The 26,693-nt window shown below is 32.8% G+C and overlaps 1 protein-coding gene across 5 annotated transcripts in view; it reads left to right on the top strand.

Moving 5' to 3' along the window:
- The window catches only part of Eip63F-1 (Ecdysone-induced protein 63F 1), a 105,188-nt gene extending 79,169 nt beyond the window's left edge, over positions 1–26,019 (top strand). For all 5 annotated transcript variants that reach the window (XM_036359157.2, XM_036359156.2, XM_070111136.1 and 2 more), the window contains 3 exons: positions 18,643–18,799; positions 20,190–20,338; positions 24,634–26,019. In XM_036359157.2, the coding sequence (XP_036215050.2) occupies positions 18,643–18,799; positions 20,190–20,338; positions 24,634–24,656 (329 nt within the window). In that variant the 3' untranslated portion in view covers positions 24,657–26,019. The remainder of the gene's footprint in view (positions 1–18,642; positions 18,800–20,189; positions 20,339–24,633) is intronic.
- Positions 26,020–26,693: the final 674 nt, after the last annotated feature.

Genomic DNA, 26,693 nt, shown 5'->3' on the forward strand with positions numbered 1-26,693 from the left:
TTATCTTTACGAATTTTTCCATAAATTATTGTCTATAGCAACGCAATAATCTCGGAACTATTTGTTCTGATTGGACTACTATATCATATAGCTGCCCTGCAAACTCACTGATTAATATCAAGATTAAGAACTTTTTATACCCTTTTATTCTATAAAAAAAAATGCACCTGCAAGGAGTATTATAGCTTCAGTGCAGACGAATTTGACGTTTTTTCTTGTTTAAATTAAATAGCTAAAGAAACTCGAAATTATAAACCTGTTAACTGTTGAATGTGACTTGATTCCGACCAGATGATGATTTTATAATAATAAGTAAATATACATAATGTATTATTAGAATAATTCAAAAAAAGTTGTATAGACACATATAACTATTCTTTCTCTATTCAATTTTCCATTTTATTGTCAACTATTTTTTATTCATACCAATATGCATTAAAAATTAAGATGGGCAAAACAACTTGTGCAACAAATCAATGCGATTTTTGCAAATATTTAAACTATTTAAACTTCTATGAGTTCAACAACTAAAATATAAGAGCGAAATTAGCACGCGTGGTAGTGTTTTTCCGATGCCTCGATTACGTCATCTGAAGTAGCTCGCGCCTACATCGCTAAAGTATGGTATACATATGGTATGTATGGTAAGCGTTACGTTGCGTTGCGTTTTTATTATTACCGCGCTTGTGTCGCAGCACAATTTTCGAACTGCTATAATCACATTTATCCTTGGCAATTTGCAAAAGCTGCCATGCCGTGCTGGTGGCCTGTTGCCTGCTTTGCGGCAGCCTAAACGTCGTCAGCTGTATGACGCATATTTATGGTAAAGTGGGAAGGCGTGAAAATTTAATTTTCGCTTTGAACTTCGTTATTACGCATTTGAATGCGTCACAATTGACATATATAAAGAGTATACATTTTTCAATTGGCTCGAATTTAATTAGGCGTTATTGCCTGAACTACTAGTTGTATATTTAAGTATATTTATGTAAATGTTCAATATGTCGCTAACAATCCGCAATCAATTATTGATCCTTATTCCGCTGTTTAACACGTTCATATTGGATCTAGCGATCATAATAAAAAAATAAGGTTAACTTCGGTTGCATCGAAGGAATAATACCCTTCAGAAATACAAACAATTCTTTACAAGAAATAGATTTTGAACGGCCAGTTTATATGGCAGCTTTATGTTATAGTGACTCGATCTGAACAATTGTTTTTTTGCGTTGCCTTGGACAATATGCCATGCCGAATTACTTGAAGATATCTCGTCAAATGAAAAAAAAATGTTCATATTGTACAAGTACTTGATTCCGATCGTTCAATTTGTATGGCATGATCTTTCACCATTTGAAAATACCTTAGAGTATTTCAGAAAACAACAACAACTAACAAAAATCGAAACGTTATGTCCTCCATTGAAATTCGATATATATTTAATTAGCGAACTATTAATTAAAATATTATGACGTAATAAAAGCCCACTTTTTCCGCTTTAACATACAAGTAGCTTCATTTTTATCGGCTTTAAAATTTATGACTAACTCTTATTTATACAACTATTTTATTACGAAAACGGTTATCTTTCGCTTGTACTTTTCTTTTGTAGATTTTTGCGATAAAAATTAAAAAATTACCCCGTAATTATATTTAAGTTCACACACTTCAGCATTTTAGTTGCAAAAAAGCCTGTTATATAAACTGGCTTTTGTAACGCACACGCATCTACGTATTTATACACATACGCTTGATTAAGTTAAAACGCGAATAGCCATGCAATTATGTGCGTCTGTATATGTGAGTACGCTTGTATAGGCAAGGATTTGGTGAATGCTTTTATCCTCTCGAAATAGTTCGTGCATAAAGCACTTCCTTGCATGCGTTGCTTGTATGAATTTGAGTAGGCGTTGCTCCTAAATGTATACATACAAGCGAATATACTTATAGATTGAGGGTGCTTTGTTAGAGGTAGAGACCTATATTTCAACCAAAATAAGGAAAAAAATTAGATGTATAAAATTTTGGTTTTATAAGTTTAAAGGTTTAATGACATTTAGTCGACCTTAAATTATCTCATTACTAAGGGGTCAAATAATAATTTCCAAGACTTCAATGGCATATATCGGTCCACATAGACTATTAACTTGACGTAACTCCACAAAAGTTATTCAAATGGTGTCACGTCACATTATCTATGTGACCAGTTGACAAGATTACAAAAAGATAGTCCTATACAGTAAGTTTTTATACTCTCAACAGGGTATATACGTACTAAGTTTTCCACAAAGTTTGTAACACTCAGAAGGTAGAGAAGTTGAAGGTCTTAGAAAGAATATACGTAAATGACCAGCCTGGCGAGTGAAAGTTGATTTTACCATATCTGTCAGCCACGTCTGCCAAGGCTGCCACAAGGTTGAGTTCAGACTACATAGACATATAATAAGTATTAAAGGTATAAAATTTTCCAAAAAAAAATTTTTTACCTAGTAATACTCGTACTCCTGCACTCCACAGGGTTCCACTTTCCATCTAATATCTAATAAGTTTATCTCTCATAGCGGTCAAGTAGTTGTGAGCTATACAAAAGCCTCTCGAAAATTACCAAAACCGTGTAAGACAGGCTTTGCCAAAAATTTAGGGAATATATGTATGTACTATATTATATACATATGTATTGTACATTATATACATATATATTGGGTCTATAACTATATTCGTGCAGCTTGTCAAGAGACAGAGTAACTTGATTATTATTCCATTGTTCCAATATTCCGAACACGCGTTTTAAAGCAACTGGCCTTGTGCATCTTTTTCAGCATGTTTCACATATTTGAAGTATAAAAAACAATAATTTATTCACTCAAATATGTCGAACTTTGTGCCTGAAAAAGTTTTTTTTACGTGTGAAGAAGATTTCATTACTTTAATAGGAAGAAAACCTTAGGCGAAAGGCATCGTATTTTGGTGGAAATTTACGGCAAACATGTTCTTGCTGAACGAACGTATCAAAAATGGTTTGAAAGAAGTGATTTTCTGGCTTGGAAGGCGAAGAATGTCCTGGGCGGCAGCAAACAAATGTTTTAAATTGAGGAACTGGAAGCATTACTCGATGAAGATTGTTGCCAAATGCAAGGAGGGGACGCAGAATCTTTGTGAATTTCTCAAGCAGTTATTTCAAAAGGTTTGAAAGCATCCCAATACATTCAAAAACAAAAACAAATATGAATTGAGTCAAAATTTACAAATTTCCCAAAATTTTAATTCTACTTTAAAAAAATTTTTAACCCACAGATGTCCCTCGCTACTGTGATCCATTGCACCAAATTACAGTTTTGTATCTTAATTAATTACTTAGTGCTTTATATGTTTTCGCTTATTTATTCCGCCAATCTGCAATAGCCCTTAGGTCCCAAGGAACATGTGTACGAAATTTTATAAAGATATCTTAATATTTACTCATTTTGTCGCTTGCACGGATGAACAGACGGATGGAAAGTCATTCGGAATAGAACTTGTCACATCATTCTGATATATATATATACAATACCGTATCTATCACGATTAGATTTTGAACCGTCCGGCAGCTGACTTTACTTTATATACTATATAATATGTTTATATTTATTTATGAAGTTGAAGTTTTTCGCTACATTTCTTAATATAAATTTATATTGACTCCATAAAATTCAATGAAGTAATGGAAATCTTTTGAAAGGCTATGAAGGTGAATACGTTCGCACATGATGCAAATGTGTGCGGCCATTTATGCAGACAACCCAATTAACCGCTATGTACAAATTTTCAACCAAAGGCTCAATTAAGCTGTCAAAATATTGCAACGTGTGTCAAAGAATCGGGAAATACAGTATATGAAAAATAATATTAAACATACTTATTAGAATTGAGTGTGTGGGTTCCACTAAAGAAAGTCTTATATCGATTTATTCTCACTAAATCAGCAATAAATAGATACATGCTTTGAATTTTTATGTCTACAGTAAATAAAATATTCCAATTATATAATATATAAGCACACATACATATGTATATGTACAAGGAAATATTTACATGTGGTTTTATAAAATACATATTCGCAAAATATTAGCCACATACAATCGCAAATTCAACACCTGCCTGAAGTGCCAGAATATTACGTATACGCCACGGTGCCTCTACTTACACGACCACTAAACTGAAAAGTTACAAGTGAGAATTGAATGCAAATGCTATTAATGCAACAAGGCGTGAGAAACGAGAATGTCAGATAAGACACTGAGCTCACAATTGAAAATAAACAACGAAATTAATACAGCGAAAACGCAGTTAACCATAACGTACACGACCCCAAAAGAAAAGAACGAGATATATGGAATAAGGTCTCACACGGAAACCGTTGCGTCTTTCAATATAATGCGCAGTGTTAACAGTTATTCACCATTAAAAACTGTTTTTTACAGGGGTTTCCAATAAAAGTGATATGATTAAAAAAAAAACACACTAATTGCTAAGCAAATTCAAATGCTTTTTTATTTAGTATGAAGTACAATCGATACATTTAAGTTCTGAGTTGAAGTTGAATTCGATGAACTAAATTTCTGAGTAGTTTTTCCACTAAATCAAGTCGCATGCTTGTAGTTTGAGGCAGTCCCAATTCTCGACAACATCTTGGAATCGACAAATCGCGATCTTCAGCAACACTTGCTTGAACGGCAGCAATATTTTCATTACTTCGAGCGGTTCTTTCTCTTATTGGGCCTTGAACATCATGTAAATAAAATGTACGCTCGAAATTTTTAACAATTCGATGAATAGCGAGCACAGGTGGACGATTATTACGACCATAAAATGGCAAAAGCACACGAAAAGTTGTAATTGAAGAACGATTATTTTGATAATAAAATTGAATAATTTGTAAACGTTGTTGCTGAGAATATCTTTACATGATGAAATTCTAAACATTACTAAATACAATTAAAAAAAAAATAAAGAACATGATATATTAAAAATAGCCGAAACGACATTTAAAAAGCATATCATCCCTATTGGAAAACCCGATATATCTCTCTGTGCACTTGCATACATACATACATACAATGAGATGTATGAAGCATTGGTTTTTGTGTTGGCGGCGCAAACAACGAAATGCAATTTCAACAGGAAGTGCGCACATAACGGCATGTGCACAATTTTATGTTGCCGAACAAAGAGCTCAAGCCAGTACACAAAAACACGAGAAAACAAAGAACAAATGTACACAAAACCAACAGTATTAGTATGGTAAAGTAAAGCGTGAAAGCTGATAAATAGTTGAAATGTGGGGGTGACACTCCTAGCACATTGGATTTCATAGTTAAATACTAACATACATATTTTTATATAGATAACGGAGTTGTGGTAGCTTAGTGTGTGTAGTTATTTCTGCAAAAAAAGAAAAAGAATTTACAATTAAGTTGAAATTGTGTGAAAGTAAGAAAATGTGCAAGTGAGGGAAAAAAAAACACGAAAAAGAAAATGTCCGTCGTATAGTTTTTGAAAAAATGTGTGAAAGGTATACAGTCTACTTGCTTGGTATTTACTAAAATATCTATATTCTATATATTCGTTTGGTAACTGTAAATGAAGCCTGACATATTTTTGAGTGTGGATATTGGAGATGAGTCCTTACATAAGCCACATTCACAACAGGCAATGGACTGTAAGCTACCGAAGAACGCCCACACGAGCGCAAAGTTATGCGTTAGTATAATCAGGTTTCGTTTTGCAACGTGCTTACTCCGTTCTTTTATTCTGTGCATTTTTTACGGTAACCCACTTGTACTTCCTTCCGCTTACAATGCGCTAACGAAAAATAGAATAGAAAACTTAAAGAGAAATTGCCGAAAAGCACGAAACCTCTTCAATTTATTTGATTTAATTTTTTTTTTTTGTGCATTTTAAGAACTCTGTTTAAAGTCAATCGATGGTACAGAGTTGCTCGTATATCTGCGTTGAGTCAAAGAGAAAAGATTTTATAAATTAGCAAAAATAGCACCGGAAATTAGCAGCAAGCAGTGTGGGTAACTTTTAGTGCGGCTATGAGGTTATGCAACTGTATTTATTTTATAGTTTCTAAAGTTGTGTGGTTTAATACACTTTTGTCTATACACTTTCAAAAAGTCATGCAAGGATTTGGTTTTAGTGGCATTTGTATATAATGTTTTAATATATTTTTGAGAAATTATATCAAATCATTATTACTTTGAAGTGGTTTAAAAGCGTTTTTTATTTTTTTAAAACTATATTTATTTTTCACTTTAATGTGCTTTAAAATCATGTTTTTAGTATTTTAAATCATACTTATTATTCAACCTCACGTATTTTTTTCACTTTCTTTAAGGATGCCTTTGAGTAACTTTGTTATTCAAATGACGTTTATGCTTTTAGCTGCATAGCTTTAGGGGCATTTTTAGATAGTATATGCTTGTATTCGGATAGTAGCTGCTTTTAGCTAAATAGCTCTATAGTTGTTGTACGATTTTGTACGCAATTTTCACAGTGTGTGATAGGAATGGCTGGGTAACCTCACATACCAAATTTGGTGGAAATTTGTTTGATAGTTCCCGAGATATATATAATTTCACTTAAACGTTGCTGGTGCCATGCCCATTTTACAATTTTTACACCTCCTCCTATAAAGCTCTTCCCTATTATCTTGTTTGTGAAATTTAATGCTTATGGCGCATTTATTTCGTGAATTATCCCACTTTTAGTAGTTTTCAACATCAACATTATATGGGAAGTAGGCGTGGTTAATATCTGATTTCACCCATTTTCACAGCGTATGAAAATGTGCTAAAAGGACTTCCTGTCAGCAAATTTGGTTGAGTTAGCTTTAGCAGACCATTTAGGGGAGGGGTTACGCCCGCTTTTAAAATAATGAGAAACTGTTTTCAAATTATTGCATTGTCATCGGTCCTTGACACGTGCGAAACCTCACTTCATAATGAAGCAGACACATATTGAATAAAATATTAGCTAATTTAAATGAACTGTTAATAATTTTGATCTTTTCACATTCCGGATAGTTCTCCTGCAGCTCAGATGGTTGATGGTTGCAGCTGTTGCCTGAAATCATAAAACCCAAAGACCCAACACTTAAACAGTTTATTTAGAATTTTTTGCATTGGATCTAATAACGAAATTGGGGAAAAAACTAAAAATATATTGAATATAACAAAGGATTTGTAAATAGGAGAATCACAGGCATAACAAAATTTGTCTTCAACAGCAAACAATTATCAAGTTTTAAGATAAAAGGTCGCAGAAGATTCAATATTTTTTTCGGAACACTTGTTTCTTCGGTCCTGGTATCGAGGGATCCATACGAGATGAATGTGATTCATGGTTGCTATGCTGGATTTCTATACCAAACACCAATACCTCTTCTTTCAACTAATGGACTTCATTTAAGGTTTGAAAATGTCTGTGAAGATATAAATTCAGGGATATACTCGTAGAAAATAGCGTTGAATATCTGCAATATGATTCAAATTCAAATTTTTATGGAAAAATTGATATTCAATTAAGCCCGGAATTCTCTTGCAGTTGTTTTTCATCAATAGGTTTTATTTCATATTGGTGTCGATATACCATAGATCGTTTGAATCTCGAGCGATTATTTGTGTTGGTATCAAAATTCGTCTCTTCTTCAAAGCCAGTTAAGCTTAATGATGTAATTCCTATGTTGAAATATTGAGTGCAGCCATTTTTGAAGAATTATGTCAGAGAGCCTATCAAATATCAACAACTACATATACATACATATATCGAATGACTTATGCTGCATAAAATCAATTTCAGACTTGTTTTTAGTGCTAGAATACCAAAACACAAATCTTAAATTAACAATAGTGGTACCTAACTTTAAATCTCAAAACCCAAACATTCTTATTAATTTTTAGTCGAGTGAAGTAAAGCAAAAGTACTAGGGGACTTTCTTAATATTTCCAAAACGTTCATGCAGCCGAAGTCGATGTTTTTTCCTGTTTAGATATGTTTTTGGAATTACAATTTGGAACTTTAGAACCGGACTTTTAACTTAATAAGGGAATACTTTGTCACTCTTTTATCAAAGCTTTTTATGCTTCGCTCGACAACATGTCTATCAAGTTACCAATAACTATAAATTCGAATTATTCCAGCTTCTTCATTATTATGCTATACGCCCAAGTGTGTTGTGTATGTATGTTCATATCACACAAAACAACAATGTAGGAGAAATGATTCATCAATTATGCGTAGCATGCATCACAATATGTTCAATAACAATTGACGAGGAGTGTAGAAATTTAATCAGCAGCTACTTTATAGCAGAACAGCCAAAGAAAGTGCGAAAGATAAAAACATTGAAGCGCAATCCTAATACAATTTGCTGTTATGCATAACGGTATATGTATGTGTTCGCGTGTCGAGCTGTTCATAAGTGCACAGATAATGATTTATAACAGGCACAAATTACGGTTGATAAACATCATACGAGAATACTATACCATGCGTGCATACATACGTATCTACATATATAAGTAGCTGCAAATAATATGTTGACGTTAAAGCTAATTCTTGTTGTCTGTAAACACACATACATACATATGTACATGCATGCACAATGAGCTCATCACGTAAGCGCTTCATGCACCCTGATCACAAATACGGCTTTATTTGTCGCTACACAGGCATTAGCATGTATCATTTTCACATTAAATATGCATCAAAAATCATTCAATTAGTTTGCCGCGTAGGCAACGATTTGTAATCAATTATGCTGCCTACAAACAGACATTTTCCCATGCGTAAGAAAACTGGGACAAGAAACTTAACAAAAAGCAACATTTAAATGCAGTTATAGACAACAATGACAGTGTCAGGAAATAGGCCACGGGTCATGACGCCGGATATAAGCAAAGTAAATATACCAAAAACAAATTCATTTTGGAATTTGTAGACAGTAAAAATTGGAGGTCAATGAGAGCGCTTGACTTTTGATGCCATACACAGCGCTATTAAAGCGTAAATAAAATTGTTTTTGAGTGTAGCTTTGGTATAGATTTTCATCCATGTGGTATAAGTAACAATTCAGATAAATGAACCATTGCCAGATCGTAGAGGCTACGTAATTGGAATGATCCTGAATGTATGTCGAAAAACTGTTCACCTGGCAATGTTCCACGAAATCAAAAGGGTGTTTTTTGCGCGAGTTAAGGAAAGTATTACTTATAAAATTATATCACCAAAATATCCTAAGTAAACAAACATCAAAACAACCTTATGTTTTAGTAAACAAAATATATCAAAACAAACTTAACTTTTAATGAAGATAATTTATCAAAACAAAATTACATAAAATACCATAACACAAGCTAATCATAGAACAAAGGAAATGTATTAAAACAAACAATATGTTATACTTACATATGTATGTAAACAAACTATCAACTAGTTATAAGTAATCACACTAGTTAGTATAGGTAAATAGCAGTGAGATCTATGTAACAAGTTAGTCTTTAGGATATTAATAAAGAGTGCAGTGCAGCTCAAAAGTATATTTTTTTTTAATGAATCATGTCGTGTAAACAATATTAACTCGCAGCTATGACGAACGACAACAAATACAGTAATAATATAAAAATTATTAGAGAAAAAGATTTTTTATAACCAAAGATGGAAAAACCACGAAAAAAGGTTATCATAAAAAATACATACATATGTATTGTAATATTTTGGAATGCGTGTCTCACACTTGTATCGTTTCCATCAGAAACACCATCTGATCAAATTTGACCCGAACTGGTTCATTTAAAATGCGTGCGTGAGCAAACCGATAAATATTTTTTACATTAATATAACATTTTTTATGTTCTTATGAAGTTAGATCTCCTTAAGTCAATTACTGTATCTTTCGTAGCTGTTTGTTTACAATGCTTACAGTTTGACTGGCGATCACCGATTAACGCAAGTTTCGGTCAAATATTGTATTGGATTGTAAATCACAATGAAAAAGTAATGAATTATTAATTCAGAACTTAGAAATCCTCAATCCAACATGTTTTCTTTTCCTCAACGTTAACTATCTTGACATTATTAAGAACAATATATTTTTTTCTACAAATTCCAAATGGACTAATAATCTTACATCTTTTCTACGACTAAAATAGGTATATTCCTTTGGTAATTTTGTGGCTTTTTATGTACAACTATTTTAGAATAAAACTTTTACTTTATGGAAACCAGTAGTCTACAGATGGCTCACTACTGAGTGGGAGCATTATAGTACAATACAAAGGACTAAAGAGAAGTTATAGATTTTAGACAGAAGCTTAATAACCAACAAGATCATGGCACCTAATTTGGCCATTACCTCATTCAAACCATCCAACGTATAGAACTTAGAAATTTTAAATTGAATTAATTTTTCGAGCTTCGAAGAAATTTACATTTTCGACAGACATCTACATTCTTAACGAAAACTAAATCTTTGCAGAACCTTCATATGTGAGTTGCATAACACACCTATTATTAATTTCACAATTTTTCTTATGATCAGTCTTTCAGAAATTTAATTGCATATATACATACGTGCATATATACATGTATACCGTCATATTTTTTAACACTGAGTTAAAAAGGCGTTCACATCCTCAAGGCCTCTGCGCCATATTCACAATAATTGCAGTGCTTTAGTTTTGCCCATAAATATCCATAATTTAATATATTATATAAGTATGTACCTTTGTACCTCTATGTACATTAACAAACATTTGATTTTTTCTAGTATTTTACGCCCATGCAATCGCTTCTACTGACTTAATAGCTCAAACGTACGTTTTTGGCAACATTTAAACTGAACGTCGCCAAGATACGCCCACAAAGATTTTCTTGATAACAACGACTCAACTAACATTTGCGGTTTCGTGAAACACTCGTGCATATATTTACTTATAAGTCTGGCTACACATGTATGCACATTGTTAGTGGTGGGCATAGCAATCAGTTAGGGATTGCATGGTTTTTGGCTGCCTTGCAGACATAACAGACCTTCCTCGCCATGTTTACATATACATATATGTATGATACATGGTATGTACATAATGGTGGGCCGAAAATCCGTTTTTTTAGAATTTTCATTATTAATACCGAAAATATTTTTCTTTGAAATGAGATTTTTCAATATGGTATTAATTTTTCTAGATGAAAAATGTATCTGATCTTATTATTTTCATAGGGAATTCTATTTTCTACTGCATAAATGTAAAAACAATTTTTCTAGAGTTGATTGTTACTGAAATAACGACCATTTCGTTATAAGGTAAGAAAAAAATTTTTCAAAAACTTTTAACTTTAACTGGATTTGGCAAGTCTAAGATGTCGACCGAAAATTTTTTTTTTTCTTGAAAATATTTTTTTTTTACAAATAAAAATATATTCGGTATTAGAAATGAAAATTCTAAAAAAAACTGATTTTCGACCCACCCTAATGTACATGTATGTATGTGTGAGTTTGTGCATTTGTTCCCATTAGCTTGTACTTGTTAAAGCGGCATTGACAATGGCAATGACTAAGCCAATTTCTGCTTTAGCCTTTCACTCGGTTTCATAGTTAGCAGTTTTTTAATAAATAATAAACTTGGCAGCATGACAAATCTACGATAATTACCTTGGAAAAATTTCGTTTGTATTTTGACTTCAAGATCAATTGCTTGCATTGATGTGTGTAAAACAGCTGGAGTTCAAGTATGATAGGGAAATAAATATATATAAATAAAAATAATAAATATATTTACATCAAAAAAGAAAGAACAATAATTTCGGCTGCCCCAAAGCTATAATACCCTTCACAGATAAACAGACAAACGGAGATTGCTAAATCTATTCAGCTTATCATGCAAATCATTTATATAAATATTTCTTAGGGTCTCCGAAGTTTCGTGGTGGATGTTACAAACTTCGTGGCAAACTTAATACATATGTATACCCTGTTTAAAAAAATGAAAAATTACACACGCAATATTATGTAATGAACTTCTGTCATTCATATGTTAGTGCAGCCATTATTACCTTTATCGACTCCCTTCCGATGAATAGCGTCCTTAGAGTCAAACCACACTCTATAGTGGAAGAGGAGTTCGAGTTTCCCTACCTGAATCCTGCTCGAGAGATTGTTACATATAAAACTCCTACTTACCCAGATTACACCCAGCAGATCAAACTTATTGAATTATATGCTTAGTGAAACCTACTACTACTTCGATGGACATTGGCTTATGTTTTCCCTTTAGCAGGTAGTGTAGGTAGCCACTACAACAACATGAACTCAAACTGCTTATACATTCCTTCATTACTTTACTATATCTCATCACTCCTAGCCAAGGTTACGAATAATGCAATAAAAAGTTAATTGAATTAAATTTTAATCCCAAAATACAAAAATAAATTTTAATTCCAAATACCGGGTTGAAAAAAAATGCTATCACTAACACGTAATTCAGAATTAAGAAAAAAAATTGTTTTAGAATTAACATTTTCGAACAGCGTGTTCTACTATTTTAAACTCGCATGGAGTCTTCAATACTCTAAAGCACTGACCGGCAAACATATACGTCCAAATTAAAGAACAAAATGTTCAATTTTTAAACAGAAACATCTTGGATTAAAATTAAAAATTTAATTTGTAATGCCAACAAGTTGTTTAAGGCGATACACCGATTATAGCGATCTTCGAAGGTATATCACTTTTATAGCCTCAGCGCAGTCTCAACGTTTTCCTCCTCATTGTAATTAAAGTTCTTTCCGATCGAACATACTCTTCTTTAGAAAATCGAAGAAAATCGCATACAAAAATTTAGGTGACATAACTCAGGTAGCTATTGATTCAACTCCAAAGTGAACAGTTGGAGTCAAAAATTCAGCAAAAGCAAAAAAAAAGCATTTCGATAATAAAAAGATAGCAATTGCTAACATTGGATTATAGTTAGTATTGTATTAATATTTCAACATATGATTTTAAGAGAAAAAACGTTCACTGTCGTTGCTTATGAGTTATTTAAATGATTAAGATTGTGATTAAATTTCTACAAAGTCATATAACTATACCACATGGTGCCCAAAAATAGATACCGCAAATACATTCAAGTCCTTACAGCATTGCGTCGAAAACAGACTTTTGTTGCACTTTGAGAAAGTCATGTGCCACGCTTCCTTACCAAACCGTGAATGCTTTGGCTGCAACTGACAATTATTGCCACAACGACATTGTACTCAAGGTTAATGCCAGCTAACCAGTGAACAGTAAAACGATTTACAGTTGCATATGCCAAAAAAACACAAATACAAATATCTGTAACAATAATAATGGCAAAAGTAGAATGAATGGCTTTAAAAAGCATTAAAGACAAAGCGAATAACCTCAAGACTTACTCACTAAATGTACGCGTGCGTATTCATACATATATGTATGTGTGTGATATCGTTTATTACTTAAAAAAGGGCTTACCATTGTTTCAATATTACATTTTTGTTGTACTTTTATTTTACGATTTTCCAGTCCTTTCTCGCCTTTTGTCTAAATTTCAGCGCAACTTTGTGCTTTTCGCAACAATTTCATTTCTTAAAATTCCCATTCAAAACCACTTGAAATGCGAATCTACACACGTACGCACATACATATGTATATGCATATAATTTGCAATGTTTCTATGCCGCCTACAACAATAGCTGCATCTAAGCGTTGTATGGAATTCAACCAAGCTCTTTTGCCATTTCCGGTACTTATATGTTACAAACAGCTTTACTGCTACTAAGCCACCTGCAGACCTTCACTCTTTCCTAAATTTCATAATATCGCCAACATAACGACGTCGTCAGCAGCAGCTCCATTGTTGCTGCTGCACCTATTACATAAGCATTTCTAACAAGTTGCAACACACCTACTTGCTTATACGCGTTTAACAAATAACTGTTTGCTTACGAGGTCTACTGCACATGTATTTAAAAACGAATTAGAACGAAAGTAAAAAATGACAAGCTTGATGTTAACCGACAGATTGCGAGTCACTTATACAAGTGTTAGAGTCCTACCCAACGTTTATAGAGAAAAGGTTACGTCAACTTTGAAATCATATGTTTGATGACGAAGTGGATTCAAAATTGTCGGTTACCATAGTGTTTTTTAATACGTTTTTGTTCTTTTACCCTTGAAACAGCTGACAAAGACTTGTAAGCAATTAATAATAGTTTGTATGAGAGATGTTATGAATGTCATGTTTAAATAAGTCAAATCCGTTATAAAATTGGTAAATTCGGTTTGTACACATTTTCTTTATAAGATCAAGTGCGTTTCTGAAGCGGTAGATCTTTAATTTTTGTAAATTCCGCTTTTGAAATTTCGAAACGAGAATGTACAGCGGGATGTTGTAAACAAAAATATGGACAAAATTCGTGATTGAATGTTATGAAAAATTTTAAATAAAAAATTGTGCACAACTTTGCCGAACTAAAGGAGGTGTAAACTAATACAGTGTACAAAGTGGATAAAAATATATTTATGGCATTATATAAGGATTTCACAGAAGTACCTATATGTTTATTAAGAGTAAATACAGTAAATTGTGCTATCAATAAGTGTATGTACCGAAGAAATCGTTGGTAATATAGAGAAGATCACCTTACCATTAGAAAAAAGAAATTATTATATATTATGCTCAAATGGGTATACGTATCCTTTCAGTGACTTAGAACCAAAAATTCGATTACAAAAATGAATTAATGAATTATTTTTAAGTTCTTCTCACTGTAATTATGACGATGTTGGTTCAATGACGTCAACGGTTGTCGTAACCTTGTATTCTATGAACATTGTGTACTACCGGTTTGCTAATTATGGGATACATTTCAAATCTCTCAAGTTGAAAATAGCTTTCTGGGCAGCGATCTGAGTCTTGTTTCTTCAAATTTTTATCTTTGCATCGCTAGCATTTGAGTCCTATCCATCTTTTCCAACTGAGAATGTTGTGGAGCTGGTGGCCCGTGGTCTAGTATAAATCCGGGATCGTTCCGGTTAATGAACTGTAGTGTGTGAACGGATGGATATTTATTGCTCACCCTCGAGTGTTATTTTATAATTCACTTTATCATATTCTCAATTTTTGGACAATTTTTTCGTACCATTGAACGATATTGATTCGTCTCTGAATATTCTATCTGGATCCAGAAAATTTTGTTGGGTTTCTTGGTGTTCGTCAAGCCCTAAACTGTTATTTTTGGTTTCAAATTCATATTACGATTTTGTGCGAATATATGCGGACAGACCGACGGGTATGGCTGGACCGACTTAACTCGTCACGCTGATTAATTATATATACATATACGAGTATGCAAATATTTAATCGGGTCGCCGACGTTTTCTTCTGGGTGTCACAAACTTTGTGGCAAACCCTGTTCAGGATATAAAAATTCGCTTTCATTGTCTCAAGGTGAATAGAACCAAAAGGAGTCCATGTGTTTTGCACTTACATATGTATGTACTTAAGTATTTAAATTTGCTATTCAATCCGCTACAACCCTGGTATTTTTATATACATACATACATACGCAAAGTACTAATATGCAAGCATATTTGTAAGCCCGTATTTCTTTGATTTTATAGGGCAATATGCAAATGGTTTTTCTTCCTTATCCCCTTTCTGCTTTCATATCTATACTTTTTTTTTTGATACATAGAAGAGACTCACGCGAGTATACTCTCGCCTACATACTCGTATATGACACAGCTATTTGTGTATACACGGTGCGTTCCAAAGTAAACAGGACAAAAGTAACAACGTAAACTCTAGTGACGCCATCTATATGTCGACTAGTGCGTTAGAATCTGCTATCCTTTATCGACTTCCATTACAAATTGCATGACATTTCATCTATTGGAAGTGAAGTTATTGCGTTTTAAGTGTCAGTATGTTTTTGTCATCGGTGCCAAAATGAGCTTCGAACAAAGAGGCAACATTAAATTTTGTTTTAAAATTGGTAAAACTTTTACCGAAACCTTTCAATTGATGAAAAAAGTTTATGGCGATGATTGCCTATCCCGTAACAGAGTGCACGAGTGGTTTCAATGTTTTCAAAGTGGTCGTAAGGACATAAATGAGAAATTAGCCGAAACCCAAAAAATCGCGCCTGGAGAAGTCAAAAGTGAAGACAATGCTGATTTGTTTTTATGAGTCCAAGAATATTGTCCACAAAGAATTTGTTCCACCCGGCCAAAACGTTATTGCGGTATTCTACCTTGGAGTTTTGAAGCGTTTGGTGCGCCGTATTCGACGTGTTCGGCCCGAATATCGCGAAGATGGAAGTTGGCGTTTGTTGCACGATAATGCGCCGTCTCATCGATCGACGCTTGTGGCCGATTATTTGACCAAATATTCACCTGATATGGCACCGTGCGACTTCTACCTTTTCGGAAAAATGCATTTGCCGATGAAAGGAAAGCGTTATGCAGAAGTGGAGGCCATTCAAAAGGCTTGCACCGGCACCGATTAAAAAATTTGTTCTGTCTTTTTTTTAAAAGTCCTGTTTACTTTGGAACGCACCTTGTATTATTACTATGGATTTATGTATATCTTTATATACATACACAAACATAGTATATATATATATATATATACATTGTATGAACTACTTTTTGTGCTGTCACACTATCGTTTTGTCATTATATTTAGTTCCTGTTGTTGTAATTGTACCCATTACAGCTAAGCTGGTCTCACAGTATTCAGAAAACAACAGCGCTCTTGCTCTGACGTTGAGTGAGTGCTCAGTTTCATAATGATTTAATGACTAAAAGATGAGGAAAAACTTGTGAGGGAAAAGTGTTTTTAATAGCCGCAAATATGCGTGGTTGTCAACGAGTTATTTAAGAAACTAGAAACTACGAGTATTTATGTATGTATTGTTCTATAAGCGCTATATTTGGGATTAAGCGTAAAAATGAAGGTTTTTATTTAAAGAATATATGAACTATAACATAGTATCGAAATTTTTATAGTATAATAGGGTTATAGAGACAGTAACACAATGAAAATTATACATCCAATCCTCAGAGAATGCTAGAGAAACCTTCATTAAGATACGTTTAAGTGAAAAAAATCTGAACATGACAAAAATTTATACTAAAAGCTTTCAGGATCTACAAAAATAATTTTCGTAAAGATTGTATGAAAATTCTTTCGTTATCAAATTGTTTATCGCGAATTTCAGTAACTAAAATGAAATAAATGAAATTTTTTCTAAAAAAAAACAAAGCGTAACAAATATTTCCACAATATCCCACTTTCTACTAAAAACCAATAATCCTTTAAAAACTGCAATACATACTGCGCAATATGTAAGTTGTGTTCAAAATATCGTAAAGTATAAAACTGTACTGTTTTAAATTAACTCGGCAAAGATATTGGAAAATCACGGTAGAGCCAACATAATTCCCGATTCTTCCTAATTATAATCAACAAAAACAAAATAAGGCGGAGTAAATATAAAATTTATATAACAGCTGACTTGTATAACAGCTGAGATATCGCGCTACATGTGACATTACATTTGTAGTGTCGGTCGGAAAATGAGCTTCGAACAAAAAACCAATATAAAAAAACTTTTACCAAAACTCATCAAAGGATGAAACAAGTTTATGGCGATGATTGTCTATCCCGTAGCCGTATTCACGAGTGGTTTAAACGTTATCAAGAGGGACGGGAGGACTTGGAAGACGACGAACGTTCGGGCCGGCCAAAAGATGTTATGAACGAAAAAAACACGGAAATTGTGCGTGAATTCATTAAAAAAGAGCCGAAATCATCGCTTAAATATATGGAATCGGAATTATCAATATCCGCAGCGTCGATTTATAGTATTTTGACAGAAAATTTGGGCCTCAGAAAGGTTTGTGCTCGATTTGTCCCGCACACTTTGAAACACCACGAAAAATACCTCAGAATTCAACATTCAAAAGTCATCATTAAAGAGGCCAAAAAGGACCCAAACTTTTTGTTCGCCTGATATGGCACCCTGCGATTTTTATTTGTTCGGAAAACTACATTTGGCCATGAAAGGAAACCGCTATGCTGACGTTGATGCCATCCAAAAGGCGACGACCGCCATTCTCAACGCTATACCGACAAATGACCTAAAAAAGTCATTCGATAACCTTCTTGAACGTGCAAAACGTTGCGGAAGGAGACTATTTTGAAGGCGACCACGAGCTACAATGTAAACTGTTACATTTTTTTTTTCAAAGTGCTCAAAAAATCGAAAATCGAAATTATTTCGCAGTTCGCTACTGTAAATAATGGTTTGGTAACTAAGAATCTTGGTATAATACTACCTTATGCTATTGAGGCTCATTGTTTCACATTTTTATGTAGAAAATATTTCTAACTTATACTGTATATTTATTTTATTCTTAAGAGCGCCACAGAATTTTTATTAGAGCAAACTTAACATTTTTTTATACACTTAACGAAAAAGCAAATATTTCATAGATAAATGCATATTTCTTTAATTACCCCTGCAAAGTGATATTTAATTAATTCTTATCAATTTCATCTTGTTTAATATCATTCGCAGGAAATGGGTTAATCAACGAGGCTGAATTCCTGCAATGGGTGGGACGCATTCAAGCGTTACGTGATGAACAGCAGCAGCAACAACAACAGCAAGAAGAAAATGCAAGCAAACCAGAAGAGAACGATGATGTCACCGAGGATTTAATCGCCGCATTTAGGTGAGTTGAGGGAATACGAGTACATAAATGCAACAAACTCTATCATCTCGCTTTTATACCGATTCTTAGAATCTCGTCCGAGCTTAGTATTAATTAAAGGAGGGTCAATAATAAATAAGGACTAAAGGCTTGTATGTTATCAGGCGTATGGCTTCTGCTAGAACTGGCGATGTTAAAGGGCTCGCTTTAATGTACAGTTAAACAAAACAGAATATACACGTATAATATTGTATACATATGGTATATACATATTGTATATATACACGCAAACATAGTCAATTAGAACTACCTTAGTTTGAATTTATTATAGTTGACCTTTATATAGTCACCATAAATGCGCGGCACTAAGCCACAAATGTTTTCTGACCGACGTTATTTCTCTCCTGTGCTGTCAGGACCAGAAATTTTTTAGTTTTATCGCCGCTATGCAATTCTAGACAAAACAACCGGCTTAAAACACACTATAAGTAAGCCAGTGTAATATATTGTAGGCAGAGATATTGCCGTTTCTTTTGTTTAGCTATGGTTTGGCAATAAATAGCATTTTCCGGTGACTTGACACGTTTGTGTAGTTGAAGCAGTACCTTAATCCATAACTTTTCGAACTGTTAATTATTGAATTTTTACTACATATACATACATAGTTACATATATATATATGTATTTAATAAAATTGAAATTGAACGAAAGAAGTAAAATTTACAATTACTAAGCATATAAAAAAACCAAGAAAAGTGCGATAACAGCAAAACTTTGTAGAAACATTGCTTCTCATTTATGTTATGATAAAGAAGTAGAAGAAATTATACCTCGAGAGCAAAACTACAGAATTTATTTATGAATTGGTACCACCCTTTGAGTACAATTTCATATCTAAGAATATACGCGACTTTTTCGAGCGAAATTGGCATGGTTTGAACAATGATAACGTGGAATGTACACCTTTTCCCCCTTGGTCGGGTTCGAGGCCCATCCAAAGTCTCTGCCGTACTCTGGTAAGATCTCACTGCATTTGGGCTTAAACTACAGTCATCACGATACTCCCCAAAGGGCCGACCGCAATAAGCAGATTGGAACGAACTCCAAGAGGTCCCCATTGCACCAGAATTTAGTCTCTGATCAAAGCTTGTAACTGGAGCTACTTCCAGTTGAGCCGAATGTTACAGTTTCGTTTATTTTATTCAAGTGTCTTTCAGCAACCTCTATGTCATAGATTCTAACCCTATAGTGAACTTTAGATACCATTCAGATCCTTCCAGATAAAAGTATTGAGAATGTATAATATGTCATCTTAATATAAGCTGATAGTTCGATCGCTATATATACTCATATAGGTAAATACAGTTTTAACTTAAATAAAAATTAACTCGATTTTCATTTTGTTTCACAGGGTATTTGATCGTGACGGCAATGGCTTCATTACGCGCGACGAGCTGCAAACCGCCATGGAAATGATTGGAGAACCCCTCTCAGAAACGCAACTCACACAATTATTGGCCATAGCCGATTTGGATCAAGATGGCCGAATTAATTACGAAGGTAGGTCAATTAAGCATACAAAGAATGCGATACCTAAGACAGAGTTTCACTTGTATATGTGTGTAAAACGGAACATTTTGCAAGAAAAGTTGCATGCAGTAATTTTACAGTGCATTAACCTAAGCACGACAAAGGTCGACTATGACGCACATTGCTACAACACGAACACACTGAAACAAACGTGCTCATATGCAGAAAATAGCAGCAAAATACATAAAGTAACATAGTTATGGTATATGTATATGCGTTTGTGGGTATTTTTGCATATATGTATATACATATACCTATATAAAATGTGTTTATTGAATAACTTTTAAGATCTTAATCTAAAAAGTTGTTAAAACAAATTGGCGTTATTTTTACCACCCTTGCCATGTTGGGGCTTAGCATAAAATAAATTATTTTATTAATACTTATGCATATTTATTTATTAGTGTGGATATCAAAGACTGACGAATATATATATTTAAACAACTGGTATCAAAATCTGAGCATACGAGGTTACAAAAATTGGCGATTTATTTCAAAACATAGCACAGTAACATTCGGCTCAAGTTTCTGCTAGTCGTTCTATACTTCATCGACAGTCTCGAAACTTCGCAGCAACTTCTTCAAATTGCGGTTGAACGACTTCAAAACTGTTATGAAATCATCTTACGATCATCCATCGCGCCGAAAGCTTTCTCATTTCATGCAGGATATGGCCCTTACCTTTTTAAGTATATCTATCGACGGTCTGCCAATACGAGATCGTGAACTTTTGTAACATTATCCTTTCTAGTAGCCATGCTCGAGGTACCTGGGCGTGGCTCATCAATACCCGGCGTGCGACCACGTAAAAACTCATTGAACACCTTTGTTATGGCTGATATTGAAGGAGAAGAGTTTAAGCTTGCACATTCGGTCAAAACAAAACTACTTCAACAGTAGTCGGCTATGAAAATGTACTACGGATAGTAAATATCGTACTAAAGATTCAAATAGATTTATATAAATAAATATGATGATCCTGGCACAGAAATACAGTTACAAGAAATACTTTTTGTTATAAAATATCCATTTGTATAGCATAAAAATACTTTAAAATAAAATTTCGTTTCAATAAATAGTATATTCAACATCTCTAAATGAGCTTTCACTTTCACGCTCTCAGTTCGCTCCACTCCTTTCTATTTATAAGATTTTTGCGTATGCAAAAACCAAAGCGAGATAATTTGTGCTAATTATTATTGCACAAATTATGAAGTTAATGAACCGACCAGTGTCTTTGGTAAATATGTACAAACATAACAGTACACAGACGGCACCGACACTTGTTTTCTATAAATAAGAGCCTGTGAGCAGATGCTTACGTACATATGACGGTAATGTGCTGAAGAGAATTCTTAAAACAAACAGCGGCAATTACACAAACATACATACATATGTACAAATCCACACAAATCAGCATAACACTAATGATGTGAAGTAAAACATTTAAACGCGGCCTTTTGATGAACGGTTGAATGACATCTGACCCTTGCTTTGAGTGCTGCATGTTGTCAAACGTTGACGGGTGGCGCTAGAGAGGTTACTAACCTTAAAAACATGTTCGTGTAAATCTAGATATACATATGTATATGCGAACGAACATTTGTGTAACTGTTTTTAGGGGGTAATACACATTTTATAATGCTCTATTTGACTGGCATCTTTTCTTAGGTTTGTAATGGCTTTAAAATTCGGTTCTAATTAACGCTTTTTATAATCACTTCCCAATATTAAGGAACCGAGAAGTGATTCATCGTTTAATGAAATCACACGAATTTAACAATTCATTTCTTGGTGCTCTTAAATCTGTTCAATCGGACAAATACTACCCTATAGTAATTTATTTTTCCTTCCGACAAACGAAACTTTTCCAACCCTTGATTTATCGTTTAATTATTCGATATGCACAATTCATTGTATAAGGTATATGAGGTCTAGACCAATTCCATTCTAATTCAGCGCTAAACCACATAATTATTATGAAAACTTGTCCATTTAATTTCATTAAAATATCACACATTTTGACCAACCAGAACGGTTTAAATACAGGTGGAAATCATTTTATGGGGTATGTTGGGAATAGAGAAAGGGACGAGCTGAGTGCATTGATTTTGACAGTGCTCGGATAAACTTGAGAACATATTTTGCAGTATTTTATATAAAAACAATATTCACTGACCGACATATTCGGCATAAAACTTATTAGAGTAACGAAAATCATTATAAGTAGTGTATGGGAGTTGGGGGTAGTATTTTATCAATATATGCCAATATCTCTTACTTACTATTAACATGTCACAGGCTAATAAAACGCTCCAGGTGCGAAAATCCTGATATTAGTTATATGGGGGCTAGATCAAGTTTTCGCCCAATTTTATCCATTTTAGGCAGAAAAATACACTGTTAGGAGTAAAATACGCTCTCTCATTTTCATTGAGATAGTTTACATATTGACCGATATACATACTCATATGTATTTGGTGTAAAGTCACCCGGAAGTTCAAAATTCTTTATATTATATTAGGTATATGAGGGCTAAGGAAAGTATTGACCCGCTTCAACCCATTTTTAACATTCAGACATACTATTATCAGGAAAGGATTCTCTCTGAATTTCAATTATATATCTCACACATTGACCGATATTTTCGGTGAAAATTTAACTATAGGCATTGGGACAATTTTTGGTTATAAAGTAGCACATAATTGGTACTTTACTTGTATACTGGAATCTGAAAGAATCAGATGGAATTATAAATTGTGATATATATAGGAAGTAAGCGTGATTGAAGTCCGATTTTCATAATGTTACATACTAGTAGGAATGTGCGAATAATGTTATATACCAAATTTGGCTGATGTCGGTAGAGCAGGTCCCGAGAGATATGATTTCATATCTTAGAACTCATCCTTACTTTTTTGCCAAGGAACATGTGTTACAAAAACCAACCAAACTCTTATACTCTGTAGCAACATTTTGTAAGAGTATGAAAAAACTGCAAAGTATTTAAATACGCGTTACACATTTGAGAAGAGGTCTGATCATTATTGAGAATCTGGAAACATAGATTACCTGACATCTAATAGTGAAGACAGACTTTTTGAGAAGAGACCACTGCTTAGTCTAAGAGAAGCTAAAAAAATGTTGTTTAAAATGGGATTAGATATACATATGTCCGAGATCTGGCACCAAACGCAACAGTACTGTAATCAAACTCCTAATACCTAAGATGTCAGACTAATATAATAGGCTAATTGGGAAACGAAAATGTTATTTTTTGAACGCACTGCGCATGGGATATACAAAATTTGAATTGATGAAGTCTGCAATTACCTCCCAAGAGACGATTTATGTTTGTTTCTAACTGATCGCTGTAGATATTTTGTCTAAATTCAACTTAAGAAGTTCGCTCTTAGATTTTAGAATATTTTTGTGCGATATTTGTATTATATATCAAGAATGACAATATTGTGACACTTAACGTCATAAACGGAAAGTAATTTCCTTCTTTTTCCATCAAACGAACTCCAATACAGTGACGGATCGAAACTGTCGTAATCTATATGAATTGAACATTAATTTTTAATCCAAAAATCGGAATTAAAAACTGGGTATTTAATTGTTTAATCCGAAAATCGAAATTAAGAATTGGAAATTTAAGTTTTAATTCCAGAATCAAAATTTAAAAAGTCATAAAATATTTTTTAATTTGAAAATCGGAATAACAAATGAAAAAACATATTTTTAAAATCAAAAACTGAATTATTTTATTAAAAAAAGTTTTTTTTTTACAAAGATGACAAGTATAATATTTTCAGATATTTCATTTTAAATTCAATCAATTATTGTTTTTTAAATTTGCTTAAGCAAGTATTGCTGGGATTTTGGGGATTGACATATTTATCGGTTTTTCGGAATTAAAATATTTTGTTTTAATTTTTCAATCTGATTTTTGGAATTATAATTTTGAAATTATTTTTAATTAACGTGTATGGGATCACAAAATATAAAAAATTTATTTTAGTGTTAAATCAATTAATTTTACTTCCTTGAGTATATACTGTATAATCCAAAACCTTATAAAGGAAATATCCATTTATATACGTACGTTGATCCACAGAAAATGGAAGAATTTATACAAGTAGTTAAATTCGAGTTTTTTCACTCAAAATTGTGTGTTTAAAATTTTCCAAGATATTTTGCCATATTGCTTTTTATATATCTATACATTTCTAAATATCGGTTTTTATTCTCTTTTCTTGCAGAATTTACGAGACTTTTACTTTAAAGTGAACACCCATAAAACTGAGCATACTTACAAATATTAGCGAAGCAACAGCAAGCAAACTACAATGTCAACAACAAATATATGCAAAACTTTATATACACATATATATATCTACAACAGTGCAGCATACTCAAGTTACATAAGTACTAAGCAGAAATATGTTTAATAACGAACTCTTCTTGGCAAAAACGAAAAAAAAACTAAATAAAAACATATTTTGTAAGTTTGTGCGTTTATCTGCCGGTCCAGTAGCAAGCTAAGCAGCAACGAGAGGATGGTGCAGCAACGAGAGGATGGTGCAACAGCAAACAAACATACATCCATAGGTGGTATATGTGTGGCTGTTGGAAGGGAGCCATGAAAATCACAAAAGATTAAAATTTTAGTTAATAGGTTGTTAATTTAAATCATTAAATTTATTTATAGTTTCACATATAAAAAACACCAACATACAAACAATGATAAACACATATACATATAGTTAGTTTAAGTTAATTTTTAATTGTAATAAAAAAGTACAGTAATGTGAAGGTAAATAGAAGCGTTTTTAATGAAATTAAGATATTGGCATTTTGTTATAAAATTATGAATATGAAATTAAATTAAAATTTAACAATTTAATTATAAAGAAATATAAGAAATTATTCAATTATAAAACCTAAATTAATGGCATTGAATTTTACAGATTCGTAAGAAATATACAAAAACAAAAATAATTCGTATAAGTCTGAGCGCGAGAGTGATAAATTTTTGTGTTAAGGGTGCTGCAATAATTAAGTCAAAATTCAGTTATGTGAAAGCTTAAAAATGTGTATTGGAAATATAAAAAACTGTTCAGATGATGATTGATGTACCGATGCATGCTAAAATAAATAAGAAATATATTATATATTCAACAAAATATAATGAAATTTGCAGCAAAATTAATTAATATTTACAAGTAAAACTAAACAAAATGAAATTTTCCATATTGTCTTATCACAAAAAAAAAACACTTGAATTAAATCTTAAAACTCTTACTACTACTATATTATCCGTTTTCTAAAGCTCTATAACTCACATTTGTGTATGTATGTACTAGTATATGACAATGTGTACATACATGCAAGTTATATGTATACATACGTATTCGTATGTTATCTAATATGTGCATTATTACTTAGCTTTGTTCAAAACAAATTTAATTAAATGCATACAAATAAATATACAAGCATAAACATACTTAATCCTAACAAACATTCATACAAATATGTTATGTATTTGGAAATGGCATAGAAATTAAAAAAGGAAATAATATTTTGTAAAGTTATTTGAATAAATAAAAATGAAATAAAATTAATTGTTGATTATAAAACAACAGAAATTTCTATTTATTAGAATGTTTTTCCATTTAACTCTAAGTTTACCGTTAAGTACTCGTACTTAATCTACAAAAGAAAAATTTAAATTTTCGAAAAATTACAATTTATTTCGCGAGTTAGTCCAATATTAACCTTCTCATTCGACTCAAATTTATCTCCAGCAAGTGATTGCGTCAATAACTCTTCGAAAACAAAATAAGAAAAAACTTTAACTGCAGTTGCACTGAAGCTATAATACAAATTTCGTAAAGGTTTTCAGTCTAATGAAAAAGATTTCCATATAGGAACTTTATACCGATCGATCAGATTGCGTGATAGCTATATGCTATAGTGATCCGACATCGACAGTTCCGATAAATCTGATTGGAGAGAAAGAGCCGTGTGCAAAATTTCAGATCGATATCTCAAAAACTAGTTCGAGGGTATAATGAAGTTACATGAAGCAAAACCTAAAAATGCGGTGGATAGCTCAACAGATTAGACTAATTTTGTCGTGGATCGGCGACGGTGTGAGCCGAAGTGTTGTCATGGTAGAAGAACGCTTTTTTCAAAACTTTCTTGTCAGTCCATGTCTTTTTTGCAATTCGATATCGAATCTACCCAATAATTCGGGTAGGTAGAGCGCTGCCTTTCTCCATGTAGTTGATGTAGATCACACTTTGGAAGTCCCAGAAAT

The sequence above is a fragment of the Bactrocera oleae genome, chromosome 6 (genome assembly GCF_042242935.1).
Source record: "Bactrocera oleae isolate idBacOlea1 chromosome 6, idBacOlea1, whole genome shotgun sequence".
In the NCBI taxonomy this organism is placed as follows: domain Eukaryota; kingdom Metazoa; phylum Arthropoda; class Insecta; order Diptera; family Tephritidae; genus Bactrocera; species Bactrocera oleae.